Here is a 16,293-nt window from a genome sequence, read left to right as displayed (position 1 = left end):
CTTAGGAGAGGAAATCTGTAAAACTGCAGCCAGAATCGCAGCGCTTTTGGTGAGGTGACTGGTACCGGGTAACTTTCCCTGGTTTCAGAGTTGTTGAAGGAAGTTCCTCTGCACCTCCCTCCTCACAGCTCCACTCACCGCTTCGTTCATGTTTTAAAGCAATAAAGCCATGGGTCTGCATGGGGGGATTTCTACAAGGAAAGATAACAGGATGGGCCACGATGAAAGGCAACAGGGTCGCCCACCCGGTGGGAGTAAGGATGACTTCTCCAACAACCAAGGGGAGTGTGGTGCGTTTGTTGGTCTCTGACTCTGCCTCTGCCTCTGCCCTTGCCCTGGAAGCTTCAAGAGCTGTAATTCCGATCCGAGTTCTGCAGAGCCCGCGTTCCGAGGTGCCCTCGGATGTAGGGACGGACGGCCCTGCCCGGGTGACAGCGGGCACGCTCCCCCGCCGCTGTCCTGCTTCCTTCCATGCCAGCAAGCGGCCTGGAACTTTGAACCCGGAGGGTCTTTTCCCCCCGGTGTCACCCTCCCTGCCCCGGAGCCGTTTGGAACCACCGCATCCTGCCACCCACGTGCCGCCGCTGCTCCCCAGCCCTCTCCGCGCCCTGGGGAGACTTGGGGCCCAGAAATAAGCCCCGAAGCATCGCCTTCCACGCGCGCCGAGGGGGGACCCTAGACGGCCCCGGAGACACGGCCCCGGGAAAGAGAACCGGGAGCCGAGGGCGCGGGGAGGGAGAGAGGGGCTGGGCAGGAGCGGAGGCGGCGCGGGGGCGGGGCGGGCGGGCGGGGGGCGCGGGCCGGCGGCGGGGGAGGCGGGGCGGGCGCGGCGCCTCCGCCCGGGGTGAGGGCGCGCGGCGGCCCCGGCTCAGAGCGCCGGGCGGGAGCGGGGAGCGGGAGCGGGAGCGGCGGGCGGGCAGCGCGGACGGCGGGGCTGCCATGGGCGCGCAGTGACCGCTGCGCAGCGCGATCTTCCTCGGCCGCGCGGAGCTCCCGGGCCGGCGGTGCGCGTCCTCCGCCACCATGAAAGGTAGGGCCGGGCGGGGCGGGCTCCGGGTCGCGCTGGAAGGGGTGTCGGTGCGCCCCTGCACGAACTTTTTTCTCGGGGTCCGGGGGGTGGGGGGGACCGGGAGCGGAGCGGGCGCCGGGTCCGTGCGTGCACCCTGGGGGCGCTTGGACCTCCGGGCCGGGGCTGCTTGGAAAGCGTACAAGTTATTCCCCGTCCCATCGCGTCTCTTCGAATTAGTCTGAAGCCCTAACGTCGCTGTTTATGGATTCCAGTTCCCAACTTTTTTAATTGGAAAAAGATGCCGCCGAGGAGTGCGGGAGGCATCCTCATCCTTCGCTCCGCGGCGCTCCCCGCGGCCCCGGGCTCCGCTGTGCTCCCCGGCGCAGCGGCCCCTCCAGCCCAGAAGCCGGTGTGTGGGTGTGCGCCGGGCCGGTGTTTTCTCCGGGATGCGGGGTGTTCTCGGGGCGCCCCCCCCCCCCCCCACACACACACATCTGGCAGTGATTAGGTGCCCGCGGAGTGGAGCTGGCTCGGGAAGCGCGTTTGGCATCTTCCTCCACCACCAGCCCCGCCGCCTGGAAAATCACTGCCCGCAGCCACGCCGCGCCCCTTCCCGGTGCCCGCCGGTGGGGGTGCTGTGCGCGCCCCACGTGTGTGCAGGGGCGACACACACCGTCCCGTCCCCCGTCCCCTGGGCGGGGTCCGGAGCAGGCAGGTTCAGGGGACGTCGGATGGGGTGGACCTTTCAACAGCTTCCCCAGGGGGGAAGAAGGGCTTTGCCCAGCGCCCTTCAGAGCAGCAGGAACAAGAGTTGCCGGCAGAGCCCGGTGTGTGCAGTGAGAGACACAGTGACCGCGGGGGCATCCAGGGGAGCCACTGGGGGCTGGGCCGGCGCGGTGTGTCCACGGGACTCGAGTTCCTGGTCTTGTGCTCGGATAACGCGTGTCCGTCCCCGCTGTGGGCTGGGCGGGGGCGAGGGGGTCCGGGGCCAAGTGCCATCGGCCGCCGCGACCACCAGGCGATGCGAGCGCTGTCCGGGGGAGGTGCCCCGGGAGCCCACACGCCCCAAAGTCACTCTTGGCTCCAAGTTTCTCTCTGAAAGGCAGAGGCTGCTCAACCCCGCGGAGCAGGGTGTCCTGCCAGTTACCTCTGCTTCCGAGGCGGCCGGTCTCCAAACCGGGAAACCCCGGGAAGGGATGGGGTGTGTGTGTGTGAAGGGCGCGCTGACTACCAGGTGAAGAGGCCCCCCCTGGAGGTGGAGAGAAACAGAAGGTGATGGTCCAACCTGATGCTGGAGCATGTCGTGTTTTTCTTCTCCCCATCTCAGTCTCCCTTCTCCCGTCCACAGTCTAGGAAACACACACAGTCTCCTTAGCTAGCACGGGTGCAAGGACCCTTCCAGAGAGGAAGGGGCACACACACGGCTGAGAGTTACTCTGGGGCTCCGTTACCCTCACTTTAGCCAGAAGTGAGTCTACTCTTTGCTGGTCACTGAAGCCAGTCGTTTCTGAATTCTTGGAAAGATACACCAGCCACTCACTCCCTCTGCTCCCAGGGGGACTCTTGAACCCTGAATCCTGAAGACTGTGTTTCTGACTGGGTGATGACTTTCTGCACGCTGGGCACTTTTCATTTGTAATGTCAAGTCTGTAACAGAAAACACCTAGAGATTCTGAACATGTTTCTGTGACAGTTACACCGCCTTCTGGATCAGCTTGCAGACCTCCCCGGAGCAGGCTCTTGCTGCGCTTACCCCCTGGGGTCTGGGCACGGCCGCGGCGGGGGAGGGGGAGTCAGGGGCTGAGGAATCCCTGGTTAGACTCGCCACTTTGAAACCCTCTTTAAAAATGGAGTGTTACGTAAGGGTTTTGCTTACCAACTGTTGCCATATAGTTTCCATTCACTTGTCTATTTGTTGAGGTGGGGAGTAGAGGGAACAGTAATGGTGTGTGTGTGTGTGTGTGTGTGTGTGTGTGTGTGTGTGTGTGTGTTTAGTACCTACTAAGTGTATGATACCCTCTATAAGAACTCTATCAGTCAGTCCTCTCAGCGACCCTATGAGGTAGGTATTTTAACCTCACATTTTAGATGTGGAAACGGAGTCCAGAAGAAGTAAGAACTGGCGTTGAGAAGGATGGTTGTGGGCAGCTAGAGACAACATTTGCCAGTTTCCCTGTGTTGCTTGGGAAGATGTAGGACACCAGATAGGCCAGGCGAGAATCTCAGGTAACTAAACAGCCAAGTAACCCCACGTTGGTGCGGCGGCCAGGGAGGGGCGGAGCCAAGAAATTGGACACGAGCCTTCTGCAGCCAAGCACACAGCGCCTTCTAGCTACAAGGGAAAGCCGCCTTGGCCAAGTGGAACTATGTTGACAGTTTGCCATAGGTAAACAGCCCCAAATTTTTCCTTGGTTTTGTGATTAATGTCGCATGGGGATTAACTCATTATGCTTTAGAAAGGAAGTGTTTCCTTCCACGTTGATTTCCCTAAGTGACAGGTGTCAATCACAAGCCTTGTAAATTCTTAAAATCAAAAGCATTACGTGAAAACATTCTTTAGCCAAATAGAAAATTAGTGGACACCTTAGGAATTAGGAAAGTTTATTTCCAAAGCAAAAATTTGGCTCTTGTGTGCACCAGATGCTTTTTTAAGGTACTTATTTGGCTTTATAATTCTGATGTTTAGACCTTAGACATGGCCTCTGTAGTAACCCAGGCTTCTGAAATGTAATTCCCCGTCTGCTATGAGTCACAGCGCCACCTATCCATAGCATTCAGCAAATCTCTGTTCTCTTTCTTCTGTCCCTGGAGTCACAAGTACCAAAATAATGACATCATTATATATTTTCCAGAAGAAAATTACTTACCCCGTTGCTGCAATACTTGAAGTCTTCCAAGCTGATTAAAACATGTAGTTGGTTTTAATTTGCTTCCAATTTTATTTTCAATTAGCTGTACTGTACCATAAATCTCATAGTTTTGGATAAATATTCACTTTTTTTAAAGAAGGAATCTGACTCCTCTGGAGTTAGGTGTGTCATTACCAAATTACATTTTTGGTTCTAAAAGCTGGGAATGCTGGTGAGTTTCAGTGCAGCAGCCCTTGTTGCCTAAGAGACGGCTGAAAACAACCACCAGCACATGGGACCACAGAAGTCCAAAACACTGTCATAATTTAACACAGGGAGGAGGTTGGCGCCATCAAAACACAGTGTTCCGCTGCTTATTTTTGTGCTTTTTGTACAAAAATCTCTGAAATACTATTTGGCAATAATACTTTTAAAATGCACTAGTAAGCAGTAGACTTCTACTTCCTGTTGTGTTTTGGGACTCCTTGCTTTTCTAGTGTCTCTTAAAATTTTTTTTTTTAAATTTCAGTTTATATTCAATATTATTCGTTATTAGTTCCAGGTGTACAGCATACAGATTAGATAATCATACACTTTACAAAGTGACCTCCCCCCCCCCCCCCCCAATATTTCCAATACCTACTTGGCACTGTATATAGTTATTACAGTACTAGAGGCCCAGTGCACGAATTCATGCATGGGTGGAGTTCCGCCGGCCAGGCCAAAATTGGGGCAGATTTGGGTCAGGCCTGTTGGGAGGAGACAGCGGGAGGTTGGCCTGCCCTGATTGGGGCCTGATCAGGGCCAGGCTGGCTGGGGAGAGGGCCACAGGTGATTGGCCGGCAAGTCCCACCCTGATTGGGGTCAGCGGCTGGTGGAGGGGCCATGGGAGGTTGGCCAGCCAGCCCCACCCCCTATTGGTGTGTGTGGGATGATTGAGGGCACAGCTGGCTGGGGGGAGGGGCCATGGGCCCATCAGAGTAGTGGGGGTAGGGCCAGCTGGCCCCGCCCCCAAATGGGGTTGGTGTGGCTGATCGGGGCCAGGGGTCTGGAGGAGGGGTCATGGGTGGTTGGCTGATCAGAGTGGGGAGGCCAATCGGGGTCGGAGCTGGCTAGGGGAAGGGGCTGTGGGCAGTTGGCCGACTGACACAGCCCCTGATCAGGGGGGAGGGGCAATCCTGGGTGGGGCCAGGCAGGGAGGAGGGGCTACAGGAGGTTGGCGGGCAGCCCCCACCCCCTATTGGGGAAGCGGGGGGGGGGGGGGGGGCGATCAGGGGTGGGGCTGGCTGACGAGGAGAGACCTGGGGAGGTTGACTGGCCACAGTGGGTCATTCCAGTTGTACGGCATTCCAGTCGCTGGCTTTTTATATATAAATAGATTATTAACTGTACTCTCTATGCTGCACTTTACATCCCCATGACTGTTCTCTAACTACCGATTTGTAACGCTGAACCCCTTTATCTGTTCACCCAGTTCCCCACCCTTCCTCCTTCCGCAGTGCCTCTTTAAGATTTCTTAACTTAATTGGGCTCAGCTGACAAGTGTGTGAGGCTGACTGCGTTTAACACGGGAAGACGCATGCTTTCTGAAGGGAAAGGAAGACCCAGCGAGGCCTTCCCCCTCCACTGATTGGGAATTGGGGCTGCCCTTCCTCTGGAAGGTACACTTACAATTACAACCTAATTATACTTCTGACTTTCCATTAGTTTGGGGGATGCTTGACATTCTTCAGCTGAGGTTTAATTACTGCAAAGTACAGATTCTTTTCTGCAGTCTCCTGTGCAGTTTCTCAGGATGGTTCCCATGCCCCCGCTCACCGTGTGGCTCATCCACCGAAAAGGGCGTGCCAGGGGAAAGCCGGCAGGTGATCGCTCCCAAGCCATATCATAACTAGGTCTCATTCTCTGATTAATGCTTATTCTCATTAAAACACTATTTCAAAACAGTTGATGCAACTGCCCAAGCCAGTCAAATGGCCCCTGAAGTATTAGTTTTTAAGTGACAAAACCGACATTTAAGTTTTATGATAGAAAAGGTATGTTTTGCCTTGAGTCATCCCAACATGGGGGGCAAGTCCCTGACACTCGGGGCTCCCCGCGGTGGGAAGAAGGGGAGGCTCCGGAAGAGGAAGCCCAGAGTGGCAGCAGAGCCGGCCTTCCTGCTGGCGGTTCATGGTGAGGACGCTTTGGAGCTTAGGCGATTGAATCAGAGTGAAAAGTCAGACAGTGTGGGGACTGGAGATAGCATTCTAGGTTTTTGAAGTAATCATCCCATGAAGAGTGGCTGCCCCCATTGTTACCCCTGTGCGGTAGGCTCCACCAGGCTGGTCCTACCCTTTCCATCTTAAGAAAAAAAAAATTCTCACTAGAGAATATATTTATAGATGAGAGAGAGAGAGAGAGAGAGAGAGAGAGAGAGAGAGAGAGAGAGAGAGAGAGAGAGAGAAACATTGATCAGTTGCCTCTCATACATGTCATGTCCCAATCTGGGACTGAACCCACAACCTAGGTATGTGCCTTGACCAGGATTTGAACACGCAACCCTTTTTGATGCGTAGAACAACGCTCCAACCAGCTGAGCCACCCGACTGGGGTTGCCCTTTCCATCTTTTGCTAGTCTGCCCCTCCGAAGGCACAGCCTCTCTCAACGTCTGGAGCTCCTGTCTATGGCTTGAGGCAGGGAACAGGGATGAGTTTGATCTATAGAGTAGTTTGTGCTTACAAACAACTTTTGAGGTATGACTGATGGGCCACTTAATATCTGCACTTGTTATTTTCTTCCTTTAATAATAGCTAACATTACTGAGTACTTGCCATGACAGGCTGTATTATTTCCTCTGTTGTACAGATAGGAAAACTTAGGCTCCGCGGGGCTGAGTGACCTGTTTCAGGGCACCTAACTAGTTAGTAGGGAAATTGGTATTCAAACTCGGCCAGTCTGAGTCCAGAATCCACAGGTTACACCTCTAGCCTAGTCCCCCTCTGAGCCACACCCTAATAGTTCACTTGACCAGCACACAGTGAAGTATCTGCTATGTGCCACATTCTGCTAGGTACTGAGTGAGCAAGATGGAGAAGCTCCTCCTGTCTGGATGCAGATCTATAAGAACCTGACATCCGAGGCCTGTAGAAATGGATGTGCTCTTCAGCCAGCCACCAGGGGAGACTCTCTAGTGGGGAGCTCTTGCAAAGATAAAGCAGAGTCCAGGGTTGCTGCTGGACATAGCATTCATCTCCTGGGAGGTTATGCTTATGGCTGATTGGATGAATGTGGATGGCCACTGAAGCCATCAACTCTAACAACTGCCCCTGATTCTTGCTGACAGGTTTACAGTGAGATAGGAAACATTGTCAGAAGTGCCATTTTTAAGAACAGACTGTAACCATCAGTAGGTTACCAGTAAAATAGAATAATCCTATATAATAAAAGGCTAATATTGCAAATAGACCAAACAGCAGAATGATGGGTTGCCATGACGCACACTGACCACCAGGGGACAGATGATCAACACAGGAGCTGCCCCTGGTGGTCAGTGAGCTTCCACAGGGGGAGCACCACTCAGCGAGACATTGGGAGCACAGCTGGTGAGTGCAGTGGTGGCGGGAGCCTCTCTCTCGCTTCTGCAGCAGTGCTAAGGAAGTCAACTGACAGCCAGGGGAGCAGGACTAAACCATCAGTTGGACATTCCCCTAGGGCAGTGTTTTTCAACCTTTTTTGGGCAAAGGCACACTTGTTTCATGAAAAAAATCACGAGGCACACCACCATTAGAAAGTGTTAAAAAATTTAACTCTGTGCCTATATTGACTATATATAAAGTAATTCTCTTGAATAGGAATCAAATAAACACAAAGAAAGTATTTTATAATTACTTTATTATGAAATATTAAGTAAACAAAATAGCAAAAAATTATAAAATTCTTGTCTTGTCTGCACCTACGGCACACCAGGCAACATCTCGCGGCACACTAGTTGAAAAACGCTGCCCTAGGGATCCTGGACTGCGAGAGGGTGCAGGCTGGGCTGAAGGATTCTCCTCTCCCCCAAGTGCATGAATTTTGTGCACTGGGCCTATAGTATAGTATAGTGTAGTGTAGTGTAGTGTAGTATAATATAATATAATATAATATAATATAATATAATATAATATAATATAATATAATATAAATATAATAAATATAATAACTATAATAAATATAATATATAAACATCTTAAGGGGTAGGGAGGTTTAGGCACTCTTCATAGAAAGTGCTATCTTTATTGCTATCAAGTTTCTAAAACAACAGCCATTCAAACCTTGAGGGAGGTAACTTTTCATCAGCAGTTATTTGATTTCTTTAAGAGAATGATATTTGAAGAGCCCAAACCAACATAGTACCTTGAAAAGGTCTTGCCAATTGCTTAAGGGACCTTTGTAATTATAGAGCAGTGAAAGCCAATGTAAGCATAAACTAGTAATCCCAAATTAAGATTCCAAAGATATGCTAAGAGTTCTTTTAACCCATGCATTTACTATAATTATTCAATCAACACTCTTAAAAATATACGGGAGATTTAATAAATTTATTGTACTTGGATATATTAAATATGTCTCCCTGTGTTTCCTGAATGGTTTGGGACTATAACTTAGTATCACATGAAGTCATATTCAGTAGCCTAAGTTGGACTTTTGACATTCTGCATGAAAAACTAATTTGTTGTTGGTTCTGTGGAAGTAGCCAAACTTCTTTGGGCCTCAGTCACTTCCTTGTGACATAGAAATGTTAGGAAACTAGTTGATATTTATATAACAGTTTATTATTCAAAGATAAATGTCCAACTTTATAGTTGAAAATATTACTTTAAAATATAACCATTTCATAAAGTGCACTTATATATACTGATTCCAGGAGTTGAATTTGATGGTTTTAGTGTGATGGCAGAGAGTGTGGACCTGAATCCAGAGGGTCTGGCGACCACAGGCAAGTTACTTAACCCCCAGAGTCCTCATCTGTCAAATGGAAGAATAATGGCACCTACCAGATAGACCTTTTTGAGGATTAAATAGGTTAGTGTAGATCAATTGTTTAGAATGGTATCTAGCTCTTTTTTTTTTTCCTTTTTTTAAAAAAATATATTTTATTAATTTTGTACAGAGAGGAAGGGGGAGAGATAGAGAGTTAGAAACATCGATGAGAGCGAGTCATCGATCAGCCGCCTCTCGCACACCCCCTACTGGGGATATGCCCGCAACCAAGGTACATGCCCTTGACCGGAATCGAACCCGGGATCCTTCAGTCCCCAAGCCGACGCTCTATCCATTGAGCCAAACCGGTTTCAGCATAGAATGGTATCTAGCTCTTAATGGGAACTCAAGGCATTTCAGTTGTAGTAAAAATGTTATTATCACCTGCTGCTTCCTTAAGGCAGTAATATAATTGCCAATTATGAACCATTTATGGTAAGTTTACCATGAAAACAAAAGCTCAGCTTTGAAATGAAAGTAATTTTCACATGACAAATGTGCTCAAACTGACCTCAGGGGCAGGAAGAGCTGTGCGCTCAACAGAGAACAGTGTCACATTGGTCCATTTCCAGCTGCCATCACTAGTGTTATTGTCATTTCTTCTAATATAGTAAAAAATCAGCCCTACCATTTGTTACTCTAATGAAACGGTACAATTTGTTACTCTAATGAAACGGTACAATTCTCTCATTTGTTATAATATATATATATATATATATATATATATATATATATATATATATATATATATATATATAATATATATATATATTAAAAAAAACCTAAGCGACAAATGAAAGACCAGTCGCTATGATTCGCACTGACCACCAGGGGGCAGATGCTTAACACAGGAGCTGCCCCCTGCTGGTCAGTGTGCTCCTGTGGCTCCTCCTCCCTGGCCACCTGGCCCTGAATGCCGGATCCAGGCCTCCCGACCAACCTCCCCCAGTCCCGCCATTCCCAACCCCCCCATGCATGAATTCATGCACCAGGCCTCTAGCAGTGGTATAACATTGATAAATATATGTAAATACATTTAATATAGCTAGGAGCATTAATTTTCCAGGAGCACTATTATTCAGGTGCCTACTAATAATGACATAATATTTTTATAGATTTGTATCTCAAATCCAGTGTCCATTTTTATCCAGTTAGGATATGACATCAAGGAATTAAAACAAGACAAATTTGTCTCTAGATAAGTGTTAGGACAGATTTATGTATGTTTTTTTCAACCAATGAGCAACATGTCTCTTTAGTTGGTACTGTGCATTTCCCATTAACCTGTCACATTTCTATTTTATTTATCATTTATAATTGGGCCACCAAGCCCTAACAAGCTTTCATTTATTCTTTATCTAGGATGTTATTTAAATATCTCCAAATGTTTATTATGTGAATAGCCTCTGAAGGAACTTGCAGGCTGGTAGGCAAGGTAAGATTTATGCATAAACAACTGGAATCTAACGTAAAAGTCAAATGTCTACTTGAGATTTAAGCCAAATGTAGCTGGAGGGACCAGGAAGAGAGGGCAACCTGCCTGAAGATAGGGTTCTCTTCATTTGGAGGGGAGATTTAAGCTGATTCATTGGCTTGAATTATATTTCATAGTTCAGGCTACATTACTCTACTAGTCACTTAATAGTCATTAAAGAGGCAGGTGGTACATCCGAGCTACACTGAAATTGTCAAGTATGACATTTCAGCGTGGGAAATGAGAGAAAATCCAACTCAAAGTTTTCTCAAATGTTGTCTGCCAAGCTCTATTTTGTTCCATCATTTGTAATTAATTACAGTATATTGCTTTGGCATATTTGTTTGGATAAACTAAATGTAAAGTTAAGTGATTTCAAAACAAAACAGATGTATACCAGTAAGTTTTGTGTGTGTTGTTTTGTTTTTTTTTTAAACAAAGGCCACTTATTTTTTTTTGTGCCTCCAGAGAAATGGATGGCATTAGTTTTTCTTGCCAAATGACCCATGAACCTTCAAGGGCCCTTATAAAATTTGAGGTGAGTGTTTAAGTCCTCATCCTGACTCTCTTGTTATTACCCTGACCAGCATGATTGGATGTGAAGGTCCTTCACTGAGGAAAGGGAGGTCCATTACTTTCCCTGTAGTTACACATGAATGATGGATGTAGGGGTCAAGGTTTTGAGTGTCATATTTGTTTGTTTTTAAGTGTTGAAATTGGCTGCTAGGGGAAATTTGGTTTAGTCCCCACTACCAATTTGGAGTAAAAGTAACAAACAATCCTCCTCAGTTTTGATGGAGTATAACTGAAGGAAAAAGATACTACATCTCTTTGTCCTAAAAATAAATAAATAAATAAATAAATAAATAAATAAATAAATAAATAAATCTGCTATTTTTACAAGCATCACAATTATAAATTGTGCCATAATATGGAGTCATTTTATGTCTTTACTAAAGGCCTGGAGCTCAAAATTTGTGCACTCGGAGGAGGGGTGTCCCTCAGCCCAGACTGCACCCTCTCCCAGCCTGGGTGCCCTCAGGGGATGTCCGACATAAGTCAGACATCCTTAGCACTGCTGCGGAGGAGGGAGAAGCTCCCACCACCACTGCTGTACTAGCCAGCCATGAGCCTGGCTTCTGGCTGAGCGGTGCTCCCCTGTGGGAGCACACTGATCAGCAGGGGACAGCCCCTTCATTGAGCATCTGCCCCTTGGTGTCATAGTGACCGGTCGTTGTGCTGTTTGGTTGATTTGCATAACTCATCTTTTATTATATAGGATAATTTTTACTAAAAAAAAAAAACAACCACCCAAAAAGTAATCCCATTGCAAAACATGAAACTCAGAAAGTAGTTGAGTAATCAAAATAAGTCCCTTGGAATATTTGAAATAATCTACAAGTATTTAAATGGTTACAGATTCCTTTATCCACTTAGGATGGGGTAGGAGGAAGCTGTTGAATGGGAGACAGGCCCTATAAAAAATATGCTGAACCTCAGATATTTTATAACATGCACTGACTCATTCACTGGCAGAATACATCTATAGCCCAGAGATGCCACTGGGATAGCATGAGGTTTTATATTTGTAAAGCTGTACAACCCGGACTGGTATTATCAGTACTGCTCTTAGGGTTAAATCAAGTTTAAAGTATGTCTGTCTTCAGTTTTTGCAGACCCAGGTACATCGAGGTAAATTTTCTTCAATATCACATAAGCATTCTGGTGTCAATTAGCTACAGCCCAAATTGAACCCACCCCACATATTTCTCTCCCTGCTATTGCTCTCCCCCAAATGTTAATCTCAGACTGGAGCTTTGTGTCTTTTGAAAAAGTAGTCCCTACGCAAACCTAAAGCTATTCTGTATTTCACAAACATTCAAGACCTGGGATATTTATTTTGGACTTTAAAGCACAGCAGCTGCTATCGCTACCTCTGCCACCTTATTAAAAAAACAACACCCACCCCCCTCATATTTATTGTCAGGTGCTTCTGTTTACCAGTTCACTTTTCCATCCCAACAACGTGTGGTGGGAATTATCAGTCCCACCTTATAGGAGACTGAGAGGCAGATGTGAGCTTATGTTGTCAGTACAAAGTACACCCATTCTTCAAACCCAGGTCTTTCCGTTCCAAAGCCCAAGCTTTTAGCATCACATCAGCATCTGGCCTTAGGAGAGAAGTCCTCCAAAATAGCATAGCAGCATCTGAAGTGATAGCTGAAATGTGTAGCAATCCTGTGACACATTGTGGAGGCCACAGCTCCCAGACAACCACCTGAAAGTGGGTCAATGGGACACTGGCCTGTGGAGCATGGCTGTAGACTCGGGGATCCAGATTGCACTGAGCATTTGGCCCTGGGGATGCAGGAGCACCTCCTCCCCTCCTCACCAGGAGGCTTTCCACAATAGGTAGTGGTGGTGGGGACCGATGGGGGGCAGCTTGCAAGAATGCTCATAGCAGAGTGTGTCCACGGGCTGGATGGAAGCAGTTATATATTTGGACAGTGGACGGGACTGTACTGTTTTGTTAGGACAGTGATGACTAGATAAGACCTGGAGCTGCATCAAGGTAGAAACGGTAGAGTAGCTGACGGTCATGCTCACATGAATGGCAGCCCTGAGCTCAGCTTGGAAGAGTGGTCTGCAGTCAGTCCAACCTCTGCCCAGGGTCCTTCACCTTGGCTTCCGAAACGTCTGAACGTGTTCTGTTCAACTTGGCATTTGTCAGAACCTGCTTTGTGCCTGGGACTTAAGGCCAGAGGTCCTGACTTTCTCCTCTGTTGGTTGCCTCAGGCTGAATTCCTTTTCTGCTCAGCAGCATGTGTTGGGCCTGGGCGCTCTCCTTTGCCTACCTGACTTTTATCTTCCATTCATATTCCTGGCTTTGTTGGTTTGCTTTACTTTATATTGTATCAAAGTTAGAGATGGTGTGCATAGTTTAAAGAGTCCAATAATATCACAGATTTTCTATGAAAAACAGTAGTTTCCTGCCCAGCCCTCCATCATTTCATCGTCCACGGTTCCCCAGAGACAACCTCTTGAGAACATTTTTGGCATTTGTTTTTTTTTTTTTTTTTTACATTTTTTACATTTACTTATTCCCCCCCACCCCCACCCCACCCCCGTTATCTACTGATGCCTAATAAACCATCCCCAACCCTGTGGCTTAAAACAACAGCTGATTATTTTTTCATGATTTTGTGACTCGGGTCAGGTTCAGTAGGACGGCTGGCCTCTGCCTCACTCCGGTGGAGGGAGCATCAGCGGGGTGACAGAATGGCTGCTCTTTATCTCCTCCTTTGAACAGTCCCTCGTCCTCTAGGGATCCTCTCTCTCCACGTGGCCTCTAGCCAAGCAGGGTAGTCAGACCATTCATATGACCGCTGCCTGCCAAGGGCTGAAAACAAACTGGAAGGCCGCTAAGGTGTAGGCGCCAAGGTCACCCACTCTGGCACATTCTATCAGCCAAAGCAGGTCTCAGGCCCTTCCAGATTGAAAGGGCGTGGAAGTGGGCTTCCAGATAGAGGGATGGGAATAATTGTCAGTAGCCCTTTATGCAGACATTCTCCCAGGACCCATATCATGACCCATAAGTGATGTGCTTCTGGTACGCTTTCTTATTGTTATTTTAGTTTTAGGCATTATATATTGACTTCCCTTTAGAGCAGATGAGAATTTCTCCATCTAATGGAAACCTGTTGCTCTCCATCGTCCCAATATAATTATGTCCCAATTTTGATTGGCTCAATATTCAGTGTTTGCCTTATTACAATGATGTAAATGCTATTCTCCGCAGACTTGTACTTCTTTCTTGTGTAACTTTGTTTCCCCTGGCATTAATAATCCTCTTATTTTGTTTGTTTAGTAAATAAATATTTATGTATATATATCATCATTCATCCCAAATCGCTTTCTTAAATTGCTGTGCACTATGTTCAAACACATTGGGTATTCTCCCATTTTCATCTTCTTGAAGAAATTTTTTTTCTGGAACCTTATGACCTACTCAAAATTAGGGTTAAGATTAGGGTAGGGTATATACATGCACAAACACACACCTTTCTAGTTTTGTTCCTATTTTAATGGAATGCATTCTCCAACAACTTTCTGGAAACAGTGTGCATGCGAGGTACATTTTTGGAGACTCTGTAAGTCTGAAAAGTTTTTTCTGTTATTTATTCATTTAATTGAGATATTTCTATGTTGGCAATAATTTAGCCTTGGCATTTTGAAGACGCTGATTTATTTTCTTTTAGCTCCAGTTTGCTGTTGAGAAGTGTGAAACCACTCTTTTTGTTTATTTATTTTTTATTCTGTGGTAATCTTTCAGAATTTTATGGTATAAACCATTGTTTTTTAGCTTTCTCTGTTGCTAGTAAAGGGTTTAGTTTCTTGGGTCTGTGTGGTCATTACCACCACCGCATGGAGAGACCCACAGGCTAGGTTTTAGTCTTGGACTGGCTACTCACAAGCTGTAAGACCTTGGGTCAAATTATGTAACTTCTCTGAGCCTCAGTTTTCTCATCTGTAAAACAGAGAAACACAATGAATGAGAAGTACCTGGTCTTCAGTAATTGTTGACTAAACATTCATTCTCTTATCTCCCCCAAACATGATGGACATGCAAAAAGAGAAAGAGTTCATCTCTGTCCATCAAGAATTCATCACTTAGTGGGAGAGATAGAATAACTCTAACCTGCTTAATTTTCTGCAGCTATTGAGTGCCTGTAATGTCCCACTAATGCACTAGTTGCTGAGGGTTACAATGTGATAAGTTTCCTGTTTTCAAATGGCTTTCCATCTGGTGGAGTAAAAAACAGAGTTGAAGTATAAGGCAGACAGTTCGCTGCTGTCACACTGTAGAAAGGAAGTATGAGGGAAGGAGAGGTGATGTCTAACCGTAGGGATGTTGCACAGCTTGGCCCACAATAAAATAAAAATCACATTTTGAAATAGGTAATCCATAGCTCATAGGTACTAAAGTGAAAATGCTGAAGTACATCTGTGGAAGCCAAGGAAGTGCCAGCTTGTAGATATAACTCAAATCACACACATTTCGTTATTTAGTACGTAAGGCTTACCTCCTTCCTGCAGACAAACTATCAGAGCAGGGATCAAGTTCTGAGCATTCCACAACTTAGAGGCCTTAAATCTTAGCCCAGTCCTTGCTCATGTAGGAGTTACGTGGCATAGGTTGTGTCAGAGACAGATTTTGAAAAGTGGCAAGTGGCTAAAATGACTGCATATTCTCTAGGGAAAATATTCTTATTTGGATATATCACCTTTGCAGGCCCCCAATTCTATAAAGACAACCTGAGACACATGCAGCTTGGGTCTACACAGGTTGAGGAAAAGATGTGGAGAACAGAAAATAACATTGCACAGAATATTAGGCTGTTTGTCTTCTTCAGACCTGTCAGCCATTGTGAGCCCTATCATTGCCTTTTGCCTTTTCACTGAGTGGCCAGATTACTATGATCTTTGAATGCATAACAATTTGGCCATTCAGTGTATATCCTATAAAAGGCTGTTATGCAAATTGTCCCCTCTACCAGGAGTTCAACCAGCAGGCAGGCCAGCCAACCCCCCAGGTCCCCTCCCCCTAGCCAGGCTGGCCAGACCCCACCCATGCACAAATTCATGCACCAGGCCTCTAATATTCAGAGATCATAATACTCTGGCTACTCAGTGTAAAATGCCCAGACATTAGGAATGCCTGACCTCGAATTCTCCCTCCTGTGGCTCTTGTAGCCTGAAGAGGGTTCTCCACACATCACAAGCCCCATCAGCTCTTGCCTCTCCCTCCTTCTCAATTCCCTAAATGCCCGACTCCATCACCAGCCTGACCTGGCTGTTTATCACCTGAACAGCTGGGAGAATTTGGCAGCAAGGATCTCGGGGACACCTATACCGATGAACTTTTATACCAAGTGTTATCTGCCCAACTCTACCG

At 47.0% G+C, this 16,293-nt stretch overlaps 1 protein-coding gene across 1 annotated transcript in view; it reads left to right on the top strand.

Annotated features, from left to right (window-relative positions):
- Positions 1 to 849: 849 nt before the first annotated feature.
- Positions 850 to 16,293, top strand: part of COLEC12 (collectin subfamily member 12) — a 161,889-nt gene continuing 146,445 nt past the window's right edge. The window contains exon 1 of the mRNA XM_084888114.1: positions 850 to 1,030. Coding sequence (XP_084744240.1) covers positions 1,024 to 1,030 — 7 coding nt within the window. The 5' untranslated portion in view covers positions 850 to 1,023. The remainder of the gene's footprint in view (positions 1,031 to 16,293) is intronic.

This window comes from Pipistrellus hanaki (genome assembly GCF_964339955.1).
Source record: "Pipistrellus hanaki genome assembly, chromosome: 6".
Taxonomy (NCBI): domain Eukaryota; kingdom Metazoa; phylum Chordata; class Mammalia; order Chiroptera; family Vespertilionidae; genus Pipistrellus; species Pipistrellus hanaki.
The sequence above is the reverse complement of the archived record's forward strand: the minus strand, read 5'-3'. Positions and strand labels throughout refer to the sequence as shown.